Source organism: Xyrauchen texanus, chromosome 1 (assembly GCF_025860055.1).
Source record: "Xyrauchen texanus isolate HMW12.3.18 chromosome 1, RBS_HiC_50CHRs, whole genome shotgun sequence".
Taxonomy (NCBI): Eukaryota; Metazoa; Chordata; class Actinopteri; order Cypriniformes; family Catostomidae; genus Xyrauchen; species Xyrauchen texanus.
Genome location: NC_068276.1, coordinates 50,880,386 through 50,898,840, shown reverse-complemented (window position 1 = coordinate 50,898,840; position 18,455 = coordinate 50,880,386). Strand labels below are relative to the sequence as shown.

The 18,455-nt window shown below is 40.9% G+C and overlaps 1 protein-coding gene across 1 annotated transcript in view; it reads left to right on the top strand.

Annotated features, from left to right (window-relative positions):
- m1ap (meiosis 1 associated protein) overlaps window positions 1-18,455 on the top strand; it is a 32,108-nt gene extending 13,653 nt beyond the window's left edge. The window contains exons 4-8 of the mRNA XM_052129221.1: window positions 12,406-12,594; window positions 12,837-12,996; window positions 15,462-15,603; window positions 15,760-15,957; window positions 18,282-18,455. Coding sequence (XP_051985181.1) covers window positions 12,406-12,594; window positions 12,837-12,996; window positions 15,462-15,603; window positions 15,760-15,957; window positions 18,282-18,455 — 863 coding nt within the window. The remainder of the gene's footprint in view (window positions 1-12,405; window positions 12,595-12,836; window positions 12,997-15,461; window positions 15,604-15,759; window positions 15,958-18,281) is intronic.

Sequence of the window (18,455 nt, the reverse complement as noted above, 5' to 3'; positions counted from 1 at the left end):
AAGGTATTACTCCTTATATATTAGTAATTCAATCAGTTTCTGTTCTGTTGTTACTTCTATTACAAATACCTTTTTGTTTTAAATTTGATAAAAAATGATTGCGCTCCCTTTAACTTGGTTAACGCGCAAGTGCAAGCTGAGCGTGTGCAGTACACGGAGAGATACTCGATTTTCTCACGCTCTCTCCCATGTCCTAACTCTCACCTTGTGATGGGAAGTCCGTGAATCATTTTTCATGTTTCAGTGAAACATCCGAACGAACCAAATCACTACAATGAATTAAACTTCCCAGTGCTACAGAGGACGTTATAGAAAAGTGTGCTCGGCTCACGTGTCTCTGTGTGCGCTCATTAAACTTGGTGTGGCCACTCGCACTGCACAAGGACAGCTCTTCTCAGTTGCATGATGCGTGGTTGTATCGGGATATTTTATCGAGAATGAGTACATGAGCAAAGGATCTAACCTGATATCAGTCGTTTCACAAATGCAGAATATTTTTTGTGTGGTGCTTCTTCCGTTCATTAAAAACTCCTGAACTCTTCCAATGTATGAAGCTGGCGGCAACTAACGAGAACACACTTTTGGAGACCATGCGTTGTGAAATGTGACTGCACGAGCCAGCGACACTCAGTGTTCAGAATATTAATTTCATACAATTTCTCAATAATGGGCCAAAATTTCTAGAACCTCTCGCGGGCCACATTCAGAGCAGTCGGCGTGCCACAGATGGCCCGCGGTCCGTAGTTTGGACATCCCTGGCTAAACCAATGTCATGAGATAGGCGAGATTGGCAGTTTGTCTGACTATGAATAAGTTTACTATTGTAAATGTTATCTGATTATTTGAGTAATTCCCTTTGGTGACAAATGGCACAGAATTTACCCTTTACCTTTGATTAATAAATTAATTAGTCTGGAAATTACATTATATAGTCTACCCCAACTGTGGTCCTACAGTAGTAATATTGTTATAGATGATACAAATCAGATTAAAGGGAGTCAAAATCTATTAAAGCTCTGAAGTTTACAAACACTTTTGGTGGTGAGAAAGAACCAGGAAGCGGAGATCAAGGAGAGGTTAAAGAGGGAGATGGATAAGGGCAACTGGAGGAAGTATGATAAAGAAATAAGTAAGGCTGAAAAAACAATAAGGTACAAAGAAAAAGACAAGAAGTAGAATGGGTAGGAAAAAAGGAACATTCAGGACATAGAATATTGAGAGGCAAAGAATGAAAGTCTGTAAGTGTGAGTAGAAGGTTGCTGACTTACTTAAGCTTGCAATAAAAGAAACAGAATGTGCTAAGCTAATGTGCTCTCATCCCAAACTGGAGAAAATGTATCTCTTTGAAATGAGATGATGGATGTGTGTAGGAGCTTGTGGGTGTGTGTATATGGTCTGACCAGCTAGTTGTGCCTCAGGCTTGTTCCATCTGGCCCGGCCCTCTAGCTGCTACCGTAGGCGCACACCAGGCTCAACATCCCTGGTGAGTCGGTACAGTCAGCAGCTGCCAACGCCGAACCCCGGGCGGCGGTTAACTAACCCGGAAAACTCAGCTTGTCTGAGCCTGGGCGTGTGGAACCCTTGGTGGAGGAAATTCCACCAAAACGGGTCTTTGGACCTTCCACTGCAACCAGGACCATCTCCAGTCGTCTTGACTATGTCTTGCCACTGGGTACAGATGCGGCTGGTCGAGAGAGTGAGGTTGAATGCTGCGCAAATCACCCTCACTTAAATACAAGTTCTCTGCGCAAGTCATGGCACTTTTTTACCATCGTCATTATCCAAGTCCTGTGGCGATGGGTGAGCGACGAAGCAGCAGGCACGGATATGCTGGAAGCTGTAGCCGCAAACCTGCACGCAGGCGGCTCAGGATATTGGTCGTTCCCTCACTGGACCGAAGCAGCAGTGAAGTCCGGCAGCACACTGAGTGACTGAGCAGCCCTATTCAGGATCGCACTGCTCACCTCCGTAGTGAGGAAAGGGTTAGAAAAGGTACCCTAAACATTGTCTGCTTCAAAACATCCTGGCCAGCCTACCGCAGCTGGCGGGATCCCATACTTGCGGTCAAAAAACAAAAAGAAAAACAAATAAAATGAAAAAGACCAAAGTGATACCACTCACTGTTGGCGCCTGGAATGTGCGCACTTTGATGGACACATCTGGATCAAAAAGACCTGAGAGACGCACTGCCCTCGTGGGCAGAGAGCTAGCAAGATACATCGTGGATGTTGCTGCCCTTAGTGAGACCCGACTGGCCGATACTGGACAAGTGACTGAAGTGGGTGCAGGTTACACATTCTTCTGGAGCGGACGAGGCCAGGAGGAGAGACGTGATGCTGGTGTTTGTTTTGCAGTAAAATACCACCTGGTCAACCAACTGGCAAGCCAACCCAAGGGGATAAACGACCGTTTAATGACCTTACAGCTCCACCTATTGGGTAAAAAGGCGGCCACCATCATCAGTGCCTATGCCCCTACCATGACCAACTCTGACGAGATAAAAACCAAGTTTTATAATGACCTGGAAGTCATTATTGCTGCCACAGCCAGCTCGGACAAACTCCTGATACTGGGTGATTTCAACGCCAGAGTTGGAAGTGACCATCAATCATGGAATGGAGTCATAGGTGCACATGGCATTGGAAAATGTAACAGCAACGGTCTTCTACTGCTGAAAACATGCTCTGAATTTGACCTGCTCATCACCAACACGATATTCCAACTACCAAAGCGCAAGAAAACTTCATGGATGCATCCTCGTTCACACCACTGGCACTTGATTGACTATGTCATCGTGAGGAGGAGTGACCGGCACGATGTCAGGGTGACCAAGGCAATGTGTGGTGCTGAATGTTGGACTGACCATCGTCTCATCATCTCCAAACTTAACATCCGGATTAAGCCTCCCAGACGCCCACAAGGAAAAAGACATGTCAAGCGTCTTAACATCACTCGCCTACAACTGGAACACACCAGACTGGCCTTTGTTGAGGCTCTAGACCATCACCTGGAGTCTCTAAGCTTCGAGCATACAGACGCTGAGGCAGACTGGACTGCTCTCAAGACCGTGCTGCATTCTACAGCCCTTGAATCACTTGGTGTTCCATTACATACACATCAAGATTGGTTTGATGAGAACGATGCAGAAATCAGAGCACTCCTTGACAAAAAACACCACCTGCATAAAGCATATCTGAATGACAGCAGCTCAAGTTTAAAGAAAACTGCCTTCCTCAACATTCGCAGGATTGTCCAGCAGAGACTCAGAGTCATGCAAGACGCCTGGCTGTGCGCAAAAGCTGAGGAGATTCAATCCTACGCTGACAGTAACAACACCAAGTGCCTCTATTATGCACTCAAGCAGGTCTATGGTCCGCAACACTCAGGAACTTCACCTCTCCTGAATTCAGATGGAACAACACTCCTCACGGAGAAGGACAAAATACTTGCAAGGTGGGTCGAACACTACAGCGCGGTCCTCAACCGGCCATCATGCATAAATGAGGAGGCAATTGCGAGACTGCCTCAAGTTGAAATAAACCAGTCTCTGGCTGTTCTACCATCTATTGGGGAAACCAGCAAAGCCATAACACTCCGCTCATCAGGCAAAGCTCCAGGGTCCGATGCCATTCCAGCAGAAATCTACAAGGCTGGAGGGCCTCGCTTAGTCGAGAAACTGACCGACCTCTTCCAGTCTCTGTGGAAATTAGAAGCCGTTCCCAAGGAGTTCAAGGATACTATTATAATAAATCTATATAAAAGGAAAGGCAATCGGCAGGACTGTGACAACCATAGAGGCATCTCCATACTATCAGTCGCTGGCAAAACCTTGGCAAGAATCCTTCTGAACCGCCTAATTGTCCACCTAGACCAGGGTCTGCTACCTGAGAGTCAGTGTGGTTTCAGAAAAGATCGCGGAACCACTGACATGGTATTTACTGCCCGGCAGTTACAGGAGAAATGCCAAGAACAAAATGTTGATCTATATATGGCTTTCGTTGATCTAACAAAAGCATTCGACACAGTCAGCTGGGAGGGCCTATGGAAAATCATGGCCAAGTATGGGTGTCCAGACAAGTTCATTGGCATCGTGCGCAATCTCCATGATGGCATGATGGCCAGCGTCAGAGACAAGCAAGAACTCTCTGATCCGTTCCCAATCACAAACGGGGTGAAGCAAGGCTGCGTTTTAGCACCAACGCTCTTCAGCATGGTGTTTTCTGCCATGCTGCAAGACTCATTCCAGAATCACAACACTGGGGTTAACTTCATCTACCGTTTTGACGGTGGGCTATTCAATCTGCGGAGGATGCAAGCCAAAACTAGAGTGGAGGAAGTCACTGTTCAAGAACTTTTGTTTGCTGATGACTGTGCTCTGGCTGCTGGCTCAAATAAAGATCTACAGGACAGTATGGACCACCTCTCCTCAGCTTGCAACAACTTTGGCCTAACAATCAGCACAAAGAAAACTGAAGTCCTATACCAACCTGCTCCTGGGAAACCCTACACTGAGCCAACCATCTTTGTGAATGGGCAAAAGCTTTCAGCCGTTGACAAGTTTATTTACCTCGGTAGTACACTGTCTCGCGCTGTGCACATAGACGATGAAGTTAACATCAGGATTGTCAAGGCCAGTGCAGCCTTTGGACATCGACGTGACTCGGTATGGGAAAGGACAGGCATCAAGCAGGAGACAAAACTGAAGGTCTACCGGGCTGTTGTCTTACCAACCCTTCTGTATGGGTGCGAAGCCTGGACAGTTTACCAGCACCATGCCAAGAAATTGAATCATCTCCACTTGAGCTGTCTGAGGAAACTGCTGAGGATCAAGTGGCAAGACAGAATCCTTGACACGGAAGTCCTCAGCAAGGCAAATATTCCCAGCATCTACACCTTGCTTGCGAAGGAACAGCTTAGATGGACTGGCCACGTGACTAGAATGTCTTACGTGAGACTTCCAAAACAAGTCTTTTTTGGCGAGCTGAAGAATGGCAAGTGAGCACAAAGTGGCCCCAAAAAGCGCTACAAGGACACCTTTAAAGCTTCCTTGAAGAGCTTTGGATTCGACCTGAAAAGCTGGGAATCCCTAGCACAGGACCGACCTGCCTGGAGAAGAAAAGTACAGGATGGTGCAGTCCTCTGTGAGAGTAGGAGAAGCTCCTGTGCTATCTTGAAGAGGCAGCAGCGCAAATCTACCAAGGAAGGGTGTGTGGCTGCACCTCAGAGCTCTACATCCTCCCTGACCTGTCCAGTGTGCCACAGAGAATTCCGGGCTCGGATTGGCCTCTTCAGCCATCTGCGCACTCATCAAATCCCAACAAAATGACAAACGTGCCATGGTCATCATCAACTTTGATGGACGAACAAGAAGAAGATATGTGTGGGAGTGTCTGGCTGGCACGGTGGTCTGTTCACACACTCAGTTTAATCATTAAGTGTGCATTTCCCTTGAGAATGTGTCTTTGGCAATGATTCTGTTTGGAGAGGATTTAAAAGTAAAATGTTCTCGCTCTCCCTCTCTGCGCTTTTGATCTCAGTCTCTCTTAGACTCTCTCTCTTCTTTAAAAGCAGAAGAGCTATTTTGAATGTGTAGTATTTAATTTAGCTCCTTCCCTGTTTAAAGCAATGATGAAAGAAAGAGGGGGTTTATTCTAGCTCTGCTTGTTGACTTTTTCAGTTTGATTTGTTTGTTCTTGTAATGTAAATGTCAATTCTACCTGAAATTGTTACTTAACAGACACCTTTGTTAAATTTGGTAAAAGCCTGTCCTGAGCAAGCGGTATATGCAGGTAACATTTATATAACTGATCCAGGCTAGATTCAAACCTAACCAAAGATTGCTCCATCATTATTTGTATGAGCTCTGTTTTTATAATATTATTGTGAAATTATGTTTACATTTTCAGATTTATCCATCATCAAACGTCACATTAAAAGTGAACTGTGTTTGGTCATTGCATGTGTCATATAGCAGGACTGAGGACAACCAAAAATCTAATCTAACACATTTTTAGCCACCTAAAACATAAGAGATTATGGAAACCACTTGTTAATCATATATAAAAATGATACTAATGAGCTTTATACAGAAAGATGTAAAAGATAAGAATGTGACTGCTATTTCCATGGTAAATGATGAGGATAACATTTGCTTGAAATTGACCAAGTAATTTAACACGCTTATCCTAAAACAACCTATTTTAGACCAACATTTTCTGCTCATAGCAATGTCAGATGTTTTGGCTGTCTTGATAGGAGTGGCTTCAAATGAAGTTAATGTTTTTCCATGCGTGCTGACCCGGAAGAATATCTCTCCTGTAGGGCTGCACAATTAATCGAAAAACGAATTGCGATTACGATTAAGGCTGCCACGATTATGTAATTGTGAAAACATGTCCGTTGAGCAATGAAATGGCAATGGCCAATCAGAGCCACTTAGATTAGTCCTCCATCCTATCAGTAATGACATCTGATCCTAATGCACAAGTTTTAAGCCATCTGAATACCCAGATGCTTTATGTTCCACCTCTTTTCACATAGCACACGAAAAATAAAACTGAAGACGCTTGAAAAGTAAAACAAGAGCGAAAAGCACTTTGTAATTATTTTGGATTCATTACGTTGCATCGCTCGCTTTGAACGTAGAGTTAAATACACTGCAAATGAGCAACAGGACAAAACTAAAATGATCCAGTTATAATCGAGGCACAGACGCTGTGTAAATAATTGATTTATTATGCTGATTAGACAACTTTGTTTTTAATGAGAGCATTCGAATTTGCGTTGAAATGCAGGTCTCAAACAGTGTTAACCTGCAGTGAGTGACAGCAGTCATTGTAATGGGAGAGTTTGTTGCGTTGCTCGATTTCTGCGTACAATTTATTAAAAATGTAATAACAGTTTTGTTTTGTCATGTTAATAAATGGGCCAATGTGAATTTGATTTGTACAAAATAGAAATAATTCAGCTTAACTCTTCTAAGTGTGTTTTGGAGGAGTAGCCAACATAAAAAATATGACATGAATAGCATATTTCAGGAATCACCATCATTTTTATCGCGTCTGCTCTAATAAGACCCATTTGCCGTATTGGTAGATTTAACATTTTAACGAATTGCATAAACTCCGATAGCAAACGAAAGTGCAACCACCGATCTAACCAGATGAATGGTCCCCTGTCTCTCCATGAAAGGGCTTACTGAGTAACTTGGTCAATTTAAATCGGCTGTTAATAAATTTGAATTTTGAATATGCCATATTATATGCTGTACGTGGCATATTCGTACGTGGACAAAAAATTTAAGCAGTAATTTAGCAATAATTTAATTTATTCTATACCGTATATACCCATTTAAAATAATTTTTATATGCCTTACCTTAACAAACATTATTACAATATAAAATACAATACAATATAATGCTTAAAAAGAAACTATAGTGCAGCTCGTATCCACCATTGAAATCAGCTACTCTGAAGCACCACACGGCTGCTTTGTGACGTCACAGTAATTTCATATTTTAATTAGTTAATAATGTTCTTTTTAAAATGACAGTACTCTGCACTAAGTGCTGGGTGAAATACCAATTGCAGCATTGCCAGATCTCACAAGAGAAACAAGTCAACTGATCTGGAAAAACAAGCCCAAAATAAGAGACTTGCCTAACCAAAATAAGCAAAAATAAGCAATATAAATAATATATTTTCTCCTGTGTGGTGGATTTCTCCACACAGGGGAAGCATACAGATAATTAACTGTTATGTAAAATTTTAATTACAGATCTGTTTCTCAGTCAAAACCCAGAAGTATCAAATCTGTATTAATGCATCATATCTAACAATAATTCAGTGAAGACTTGGAAACAACTGAGAAATATACTTTTTACCTCTAATAATGTTTTCCTTGTATCTGGATTAGGCGTGTATGTATATGTAGTATTATACATAGTTGTTAATTAAAGAACAATATGTAAAGTTCAGAATCAAAGCACAAGTAGAATTGTTTTGGGCAACATGATGTGGTGTAGTTCCAAAAAATTACTGTGTTAAAACGTTTGATTTCATGAAAAAATTATTGGAACAAAATTAACCGGTGTGGTGAAGGGGTGTGGCCAGGAGAGGAAGAGCCGTAGGGATTGACACCTGTGGGATGCTGCAGTTAGTCTCTGCCTCTCCGATCCACTAATCTTGGGTATGAATCCGCCAGCATTTACAACTTTATTGAGGGGAATATGTGTGGATGGGTCCTGCAACAAAGGGTATCGGTGTGTGGTGTGTGATTCGCTGGGGAGGTGGTGCCAGGGCCATCAACGTCAGCTCCACATCAGGAGGATGAAATGGAGGGGGAAGTCTCGGCTTCCCCAGCCCTTAGAGGATTCCCAGCAGGGGATTTCCCTCTGGAGCAGACGCGAGACAAGACCCTTCGACCAAGTGAGAGTAATTTATGGTCAACGCCTCCAGCGAGGCATTGCTATCATATATCCATTTTTGATTATTAAAGATTGGTTGTATCGAGTGACACAGGACACTCAAACAGAGGAGGATACAACCCAGTTGTTAGTTCCCAAGAGCCATCTGGAAATGTTATTCCAGAGAGTCCGATAGCAGGTCATTAAGGACAGGAAATAACACTGAACCGTCTAATAGCCCATTTCTATTGGCCGGGCATTCGCGGGGATGTTTACAGGTTTTGTGCGGCATGGCGTGAATGTCAGCTGGTGAATCCAATGGCCACCCCAAGACCGCCATTGCACCCCCTTCCATTGATCGAGGTCCCCTTTGAAAGAATTGGTATGGACCTCGTTGGGCTATTAAAGCGGACAGGAAGCGGTCGTTGCTTTTTGTTGGTTCTGGTGGACTAGGCATCGCGATATCCGGAAGCAGTGCCTCTGCACAATATTTAGGCATGAACAGTTGCGGAGGCACTCTTCAGAATTATATCCCGAGTGGTGATTCTGAAAGAAATCCTCACTGATCAGGGCACTTTGTTTATCTCACATACACTACGCTAACTCTACAAATTATTGGGAAATCGATTAAATCGGCATGGTCGAAAGATTTAATCAGACCATAAAAAATATGGTTCGTAAGTTTGTGCATGCAGACGCTCGAAATTGGGACAAGTGGCTGGAGCCCCTATTATTTGCAGTACGAGAGGTCCTGCAAGCTTCCATGAGGTTCTCCCCATTTTAATTATTGTATGGGTGTCAACCGCATGGCGTGTTCGACATCCTATGGGAAAATTGGGAGGAGAGACCTCAAACAGCAAAAACTAAATCCAATACATTCTTGACCTGGGAGCAAAACTCCAGACACTGGGGAGGAGATTAACACAAGAGAATTTGCCCTAGACTCATGAACATCAAAGCCTGCTGTAAAATAGGGGTACTCAACTACGAGAAATTAATATCGGGAGATAAAGTCCTTTTATGGCTCCCCACATTGAGCTTGAAATAACTCGCCAAGTGGCAAGGACACTTTGAGGTCACACGCGAGTTGGGATAATCGATTATGAGGTGAAAAACAGATAGAGGTAGTCCCCGTGACTTTGGCAACTGTGGTTCCAGAGAGGGAGGAGTTCGGACTGGAGGTGAACTTAAAAGACACCGATCGAGAGGTGGAGACCACCTCTCCCACCTCTCACCATCCCAAGTCACGAAGGTTGCCAGGTTGCAAGGAAAATTCTCTGATGTGTTGTTGCCTCTTCCCAGTCGTACAAATCTCATAGAGCACCATATCCGAATGACCCCAGGAGTTGTCCCTACGACCCATTCTTGAGAGCAATTTCCAAATGCCTGAAGGTACCACATTCATCTGTACAAATGATAGTACACAAGTATATACACCATGGGACCATGCAGCCATCATACCGCTCAGGAAGGATACACATTCTGTCTCCTAGATATGAACATAGTTCGGTGCGAAAAGTGCAAATCAATCCTAGAACGACAGCAAAGGACCTTGTGAAGATGTTGGGCAAAACAGGTAGACAAATATCTATATCCACAGTAAAACAAGTCCTATATCAACATAACCTGAAAGGCTGGTCAGCAAGGAAGAAGCCAATGCTCAGAAACTGCCATAAAACAGAATATAGTTTGCAAGTGCACATGGGGACAAAGATCTTACTTTTTGGAGAAATTTCCTCTGGTCTGATGAAACAAAAATGTAATGACCTTTTGGCCATAATGACCATTGTAATGTTTGGAAGAAAAAGGGGGTGCATTGCTGCAGGAGGGACTGGTGCACTTCACAAAATAGATGGCGTAATGAGAAAGGAAAATGATGTGGATATATTGAAGGAACATCTCAAGACGTAAGCCAGAAAGTTAAACCTTTTTAAAAAATGGGTCTTCCAAATGGACAATGACCCCAAGCATACCTCCAAAGTTGTGGCAAAATGGCTTAAGGACAACAAATTCGAGGTATTGGAGTGGCCATCTCAAAGCCCTGACCTCCGTCTGATAGACAGTTTGTGGGCAGAGATGAAAAAGTGTGTGAAAGCAAGGTGACCTGACTTAGTTACACCAGTTCTGTCTGGAGGACTGGGCCCGAATTCCAGCAACTTATTGTGAGAAGCTTGTGAATGTGTATCAATGTTATTAGTCTTTTAAGCTAAGCCTTTCACACTCTCCACACTCTTTTTTTCACCTTCTCCATCTGGACTACATCAACTGAATGTGGACATTTAGCGTACTAAGATGTATTTAGTCAGAACTCTACATGCAGAAATAAATTTGGGCCAGCTCTGGTGTGCTGTCTACAATTGTTTCGGGCTGATTCCGTCTTAACTCTGCCAGCATCTGTGCATCACTGGCTGCCGCTTCTGGGCCGATTGATTTTGGGCCGGATCCGGGGAGTGAGTACTCAGGCATTCAGCCGAGTGCAGTAGACAGAAGTGGGCCGAGGGGTAAGTCTCCAGCAGGTGAGGATCTAACCAGAACTGGCCCGAATATATGCTGGTAAACTAAACAGATCTGCTAATAATTTCTGCAGATTTGACCCAATGATACAGTATAATTGATTGATTACAATGCATGTTGGCAGCTTGATTTGTGCATTGGAATAAGCAATTACTTTGAATAAATTGCCTCTAATGAATTTAAATACAGCTATTTGGGCATTTGTGATTAACCTGGCACATAAATGTGTTTGCACACAGTGGTGCTTAGGTTTGCTATGTTAATCTGAACCGTAGATGAGATACATTAGATTGTGCTCTTATAACAACCCCCAAAAAACTGTTTTATTGTGTTGGGTTGGTAGTGATTGTCATGGTTGGGACTGATTTGAGTGGTCTCTTATTTTAGCTATCAGCCTTTCTCTCGGTTATTGAGTTTGTTTGGGAATGAAAGATTAAAAACATACAGCAAATCTCCATAACCAGTTTAAAGCCCTACAGAGTATTAGAGAAAAAGTTAATAATTTAGACGGACGGGATGCCACGGAGAATAGTGTGAGCCTCCACATGCTAGGTCTCCGCGGTAACGCTCAACAAGCCACAGGATAAGATGCGTGGATTGATGGTCTCAGACGCGGAGGCAACTGAAATTCATCCTTCGCCACCCAGATTGAGGCAAGTCACTACGCAGCCATGAGGACTTGGAGCTCATTGGGAATTGGGCATTTCCAAATTGGGGAGAAAATAAAACAATACATACATAATAATAATTTAGAGGAAATGAGAGTCCAAAGAGAGTGGCCATATTGCTCACAAAGATTTCAGTTTCCACTTCAACAGTACATTTAAGGATCATTTGATTTTTTTATTCAGGGATGATATGTATATATTTTGATATTTAAATTCAGAAATATAGACATTTGTAATGTGAGACTTTAAAGGAACTCCTAATACTGTGTTATACAGTGTATCTGTCTTAGTAATTATTACATTTTATTTATTTATTTATTTTTTTTTGTATGGTGAAAATTGATTTAAATGTAAACTACTCTGAGCCCAAACCAGCCAAGATAACAAAAACTCATTATCTAAATATTCACAAGATTAAATATCACAAAGCACATTTTGAGACTACTCAAGATGTTCTATCTTTGATGGGATATATATAATCAGTTTCACAGTATTTTCTTCTGGTTGTATTGGATTATTGCACCCTCTGCTTTTCTTCCAGGATATAAAGTACTTTGATAAATTGCTGTTTGGCAGATGCTTTTTATCCTAAGCAAATTGAAGCAGGCACATTTAACATTGCCATATAGTATAGTAATGATGGAGCAGGTGGGAGCTCATTAACACATTAACAAATTATTTGATTTGAACTTGCAGCCTTTTTGTTAAGAATTAGTCTTCTGGTCTCATGATCAGAGGGAAGCAGGAGTGTGATTTAGCTTTTTTGCAGTTCTTATTCTCATATTCAGAAGCATAATGTATTTCTCTTCATTCTATAGAGAGCCTGATGTTGGGGACAGAGATGGACCTACAGCAAGTGGAGGGCACAGTTGTGGCTGTGGAGAGTGCTCTGAAAATGTGGCTACATAACCAGGGTGGAGACAGGGAACATGTCCACTTGTTGTTACCCCCTTCTCTCACAGCACAGAGTTCTACACCAAACCCTGCCAATAACAGGCCAAGCCCTGGTATACACACACACATACAATAATAATTGCATTTTTTTTACACCAAAATACGTGTGTATGCATGGTTAGTGAATGAGACCCACAATGAGCTTGTAGACTTATCCTAAAAAATAATTTTAAACAAACTTGGATCAGGGTTCTTCCACCAAAATACTCATTTTGAAATCCATCTCTTGCGTTTGCATTTTACCTGTCTGCTCATAATCCATGTGTGTGATGTTGCTTCATGTCGCCCTCTACAGTCTGTTTGAAGTGTGACATGCAGGAGAGACTTCTTAGCCCAGCCCTGCTTCCCAGCACTCCTGACCTTGGAGTGAAGACTGAGAGTATACAAGATTTCCAGCCCCTGAACAAGAGCCTGACCAATCAGAGCCCCTCACCACAGTGTCTACGAGTTGTGAAGTACAGCCACGCCTATAGTTAATTTTGTTTTTGTGTACAGTAGCTAAGCTGGAAGCAAATAACAGTAAATTATTTTGAATAGTGATTTTTTTTAGAGCTTCAATAAGGCACCAGAGTGCTATATTTTATATTGTAATATAGAAAATTACACAACTGGTAAAGTGCACCATGGTGTTTTAGTTTTTTCAGACATTCAGTTACAGTATCAGAAACACAGTACATAAGATACAATTTTAATAGGAACACAATAACTTAGCTTGTATGTGGTTTCTAAATGTACAAGTATGCAGAGTGTGATGAAGAAAGATAAAATTAATCAACTATGCTAATGTCAAAATACCATCAGGTTTTTATCAATCAAACAGAGAGCTCTGTGTTTGAGTCCTCTGTCTCCCACACACAGCCATACATTGTATACGATTTACATGCACATGAGGTCATTTGTCCAGGCACTGTGATACAATCATACCAGTTTTCCCCACCTTGTCATTATGGGTTGATTTGGAATAGACTTTTGTAATTCTCCCTCACACTCATGCTGTTTTTCGTTTTGTTTTGTTTTTCACTTGCCCACGCTTGGTCTTTTGTCTTTTTTTATTCTAGTGTTGTTCTCTTAATTTAATTAGGAACAGAGTAGAGAGTTGTGTTCAACTATTATGCATTTTTATTTGTAAAGAGCTTTACATATTTGTAGTTGAAACGATTTAAAGGAATAGTTTGCTCAAAACTTCTGCCATTATTCACCCAGCCTATTATAGGTTATTTTTCCTGTGGAACACAAAGGTAGAAATTTAGGTAGACTCGTTATTCCACCCTTGCATACAACAAAAGGGGTTGTCAAACTCCAGAGGACAATGCCATGAAAGCAATAAAATATAACTCCATACAACTTGTGCACTATATTCCAAGACTTCAGAAGCCAAATTTAATATTCACCTCTATACTTTGAATCGGTGTCCAGATTCAAAAGTGGCATATCAAAATAATTTACAACACAACACCATTGGTTTTCACATGTGTAGTAATCGAACATGCTGTGACATTTGTTTTTAAATCTGGTTGTGAACACAGGCTAGACATAATCTTTGTGGAAGGCCAAGAAAATGAGCGAACAATGACTTAAATTTCAGTCTGTGCCAGTTGTGATTTCTCCTAGTAGGCAAGGGAGGTAATGTCTCCTCAAAAAGTTAGGTGAGCAAAGTAAATGACTGTACATAAATCAAACAAATAAAATATTATGAAATGTGAGCTCAAACAATGAGTATAGCAGTCATCTTTCTAAAGTCACTCTGTCAAACAGCGACACTCAGTAGATAAAGATTGCCAAATACAGTGAAAAGTCACGTGAGTGGAGACGTTGGCTCCTGTTAGTGCTGATTCGTTCAATACGCTGTCAATCAATCAATGCTATAGCCCTTCTCACATGCCCTCATCCTCACAGCTGGTCTCTGCAGATCGCTATCAATGGGATGAATTGATGGAAGTGCAGAAACTATTTGCACAGAAAAGTGACAGACAACTGCACTTTTGGTCACATCCACATCAAAATGACTTGAAATCTGAAAATGGTACGTGAGTGGCACGCTTTTTAGATACAGATCAGTGCATCACGAACCCTGTGTTTACCAAGGACTAGATGATGGATTATCCAAAAATAAGATGACTAAAAATAATAGGGGAACAGATGAAATATTCATGAAATATGTATGTTGCTGTGTTGTTGTAGGTATTGTTTTTGAGGCAATTAAAAAATAATAATTATAAAACAATGCATACACTTGATGAGTCTTTGATTTAATAAATAGTTAATATCAACTTACAAAAATATGTATTTCATGCCTGTTTACAGTGTAAGTGAAAAGGTATTTCATATGCCTTCCCGTACAGAAATCTGATATGTCAATTAACATATATAATATTAATTTTCTGGGGCATACATGTACATAGCCTATACAAATTTGACAATAATAAACTGATTTAAGGAAAATATATGTTACATTATTAGCCATTTTTAACAGCCATTTATAGTATCTTGTTATGTTGTTGCATTTATAAGCAAAATACTGTATGCCACTTTTTATATTATAGATTTTTTTATGCATGCCTACTTTTTCATATATGTTGTGATAAATTAGATTTCAGATTTGTATGGGAACCTGAAAACCATTTAAATGTCTACTGGAACTGAAATAGACTTTATATTGGTCTTGTAAAAACAACAACAACAAAACAAACACTGATGTCACTCTGCCTTCTCAATTCAAAACTCCTCCACATGCCGCTGGTCTGTACCAATTGAATGGCTTCAGAAGATTTGGAATATAGCACGCAACACAATGTTTTTGGACTACTTTTACTGGGTTCCACATAAAAAATAACATCATTTGAAACGTTTGGAAACTCATGAGGGTGGGTTAAGGATGACTATATTTGGATGAACTATTTTTGTTGTGTATAACTGACAGAGTTCTCTATGCCGACGGAGTGTGTCAGTCTGTGCTGTATGGACTACCCTTTGTCATCAGACCAACCTCTTGCTGGCAGCTAGACTGGGATGAGATGGAAACAAACCACCAGACCTTTCATGCTCTCTGCCACACACTCAGAGTCAGTGCTTGTTTGTCCCCAGTGTGTTTAGAGTAGTGTGATAATTTGTTGTTTGAGGGATGTGAACATGTCATGTAATAGTTTCTTAATCACATGTTCTTTAAAATAATATTTTAATTTAATTTCAGAACATAAATATATATCTGTGTTTGTCAGACCCGTGACTGGTTCCTGTTGGCACGCTCGGAGCCAAAGTCGGGCTTGGGCTCTAGTGTGTTCTCTTACTATATACTTCAGTCCTCTGGATCACTCACTCTGCTTTTGAAACCTGTGCTGACACGAGAACTTATGCTGCCCTGCACTCTGCCTGTTGTAATTGAGGAGCCCCCACTCCAAGCACTATGCAATATAGAGGTATCATCACATATTCACATTCAGTACATCCGGTATGGCCCTGGCATAATAAATACCAATGGGGTTTACTAAAAATAAAACACCATGAAAAGCACTGAAATGGCTCACAGCTTGAGTATGGTATTTAATACAGCAAAAACTGGTTATATCTCTACTGTAATATTTTTTAAAATGATGTTATTGGTTGTTTTACTTATACAACCCCAATTCCAGAAAAGTTGAGACAGTATAAAAAATGCTAATAAAAGCAAACAGGAGTTATCTTTCAATTATATTCACCCTTTGCTATTTTGAAAGAACTACAACTACACATTATATGATATTTTATCTTGTTAATTGAATTTTTAGTTTTTTGAGAATGTACAGTAATTTCAAATCAGATGATTGCAACTCGCTTCAAAAAATTGAGACGGGGCAATTTAAGGCTAATAGCAAGTTGACAAGTTGAAATAAAGTTATGTGAAAGGAGATGTTAAACAGATGATGAGGCAGTCGTGTCAGTATATAAGGAGCCTCCAAAAACAGCCTAGTCTTTCAAGAGCAAGGTTCATTTGAGATTTGTCAATTTGCCAACAGATAATAATCCAGCACTTTGAGAACAGTGTTTCCCAAAGACAAACTGGAAGGATTTGTGGCATTTCACCCTCTACAGTGCACAATATAGTTAAAAAATTCAAGGAATCTGGTCAAATCTCAGTGCGTTAAGGGCAAGATGAAAACCACTTTCACAACTTAACAAACTTGTGTTTCACAGTGGTAAATACTGGACTGTCCCACATTTTTAGAAGTGCATTGCAATCATCTGATTTGAAATTACTGTACATTTTCAAAAAAACAATACAATTGTAGTGCTTTCAATATACCAAAGGGTGAATATCATTTACAAATCCCACCTTTTTGGTTTTATTAACATTTTTATACTGTCCCAACTTCTTCGGAATTGGGGTTGTACTTGGCAAACTGATATCATATGATCACTGTGTCCAGAGCTCCCTGGAGCAGCTAGAGAAGGACCCAGTGTTTAACCCCCTCTGCCTGGACTCCAATCTTTACATGAACTTAAGAATGAGAGGCTTGCTTACCCGCTCAACACAACCATTTGGAGCACAAGGCCAGGGACGTGGCCATCGCAGAGATGCTAGTCGGCCACCAGAGGGCTCTACACAGCGTCAGGTGAGAGATGGTGTAGAATGGAACAAGATGTCTGAGATATATAGAACGGAAGAGAACTACAGCGGAAAGACTTGTTTAAAAATACAATTCTGTGTTGCCGGGTGTATGTTTGTTCTGTTCCATATAGTCTCCAATAATTAAAGCTGTTAGAACAGCTTTGGACAATTTATTGCAGATTAATGTTTTAGGTTCTCAATCAGTGGTCTTATAATTTGTATTGTCTGTTGTTATTATTTATTAACAGGATTATTGATGTATTACATTATTGATGGAATAGAGGAAGTCTTGATATCATGTATGTTGTGTTTGGTTATGTTAACCTAAGTACATAAGTTAAATCAGGTTATAAAGACATATCTGCCCTTATCCTGTGCTTGGGTTCAACAACATGGTGCTGTTTTTTGTTGAGATTTAAATCTTAGCCATTTTAAAACAATCAAAATGCAAATTGAATTATAAAAGGAAGAGCAAAGGGCTTGAATTGAGAAATTGTGTGTGTGAAGGTGGAACAGGGAAGTTATTGCCCCAGAGAGCAAAAATGAAACCAAGCACTGACCTAATATTTAAACACCCACACAAGGGGAAGACAAAAAGGAAGAATGAGAGAGATAAAGAGGGGAAACAAATAGGTCCCTTAGGTTAATAATAGTCCAGAGTCAAAACTCAGAATAAACTATTGGTTTCTGATTTTCCAACCACATACATGTTAAATGTCACCCCATTATTAATAGGTCAAAGCTTTATGAAGAATTCAACAGAAAAAAAGCAATCATTCTTCATGTCAGTGCATTGAAAAACAAGTTATTGGTAGCATGTTAGTTCCATCAGTCAATATGGAAATATGTCTGCATGAGAAAAAGAAAAGCAAGGAGCATAAACAATGATTCTGATAGATAGACAGACAGACAGACATTACATAATTAGCAATCATCAGAGATCTACAGGAAATTTTTCCTAAAAATGTGTTATTCCAAAGCTGCATACATTTGTAGAGAAGAGTTAGAAGGCACTTTGTCTAACAGTGTTGGTTTGGACAAGTTGTTCTAGTGCATAAAACATGATAAATCCTGTGATAGTGACAGAGGACATGTCAACATCATGCATTCTGTCTTTTCTCTACCCTCCTTTTCTTTTTCTCTTTTGATCAGCAGGGTCGGCAGTCTCATAGTCGTGTACGGGCTACAGTGGCTCCTCTCCCTTCCATTCCTCTAAACAAGATGTACCGTCCCTCACTAACCCTCAGCCACTCCCGAGCCAGTGCCCCTGCCCTCTGTTTCCAGGACAACTATAATGAGGAAGACCATCTGATGGTTCAGAGACAGTAA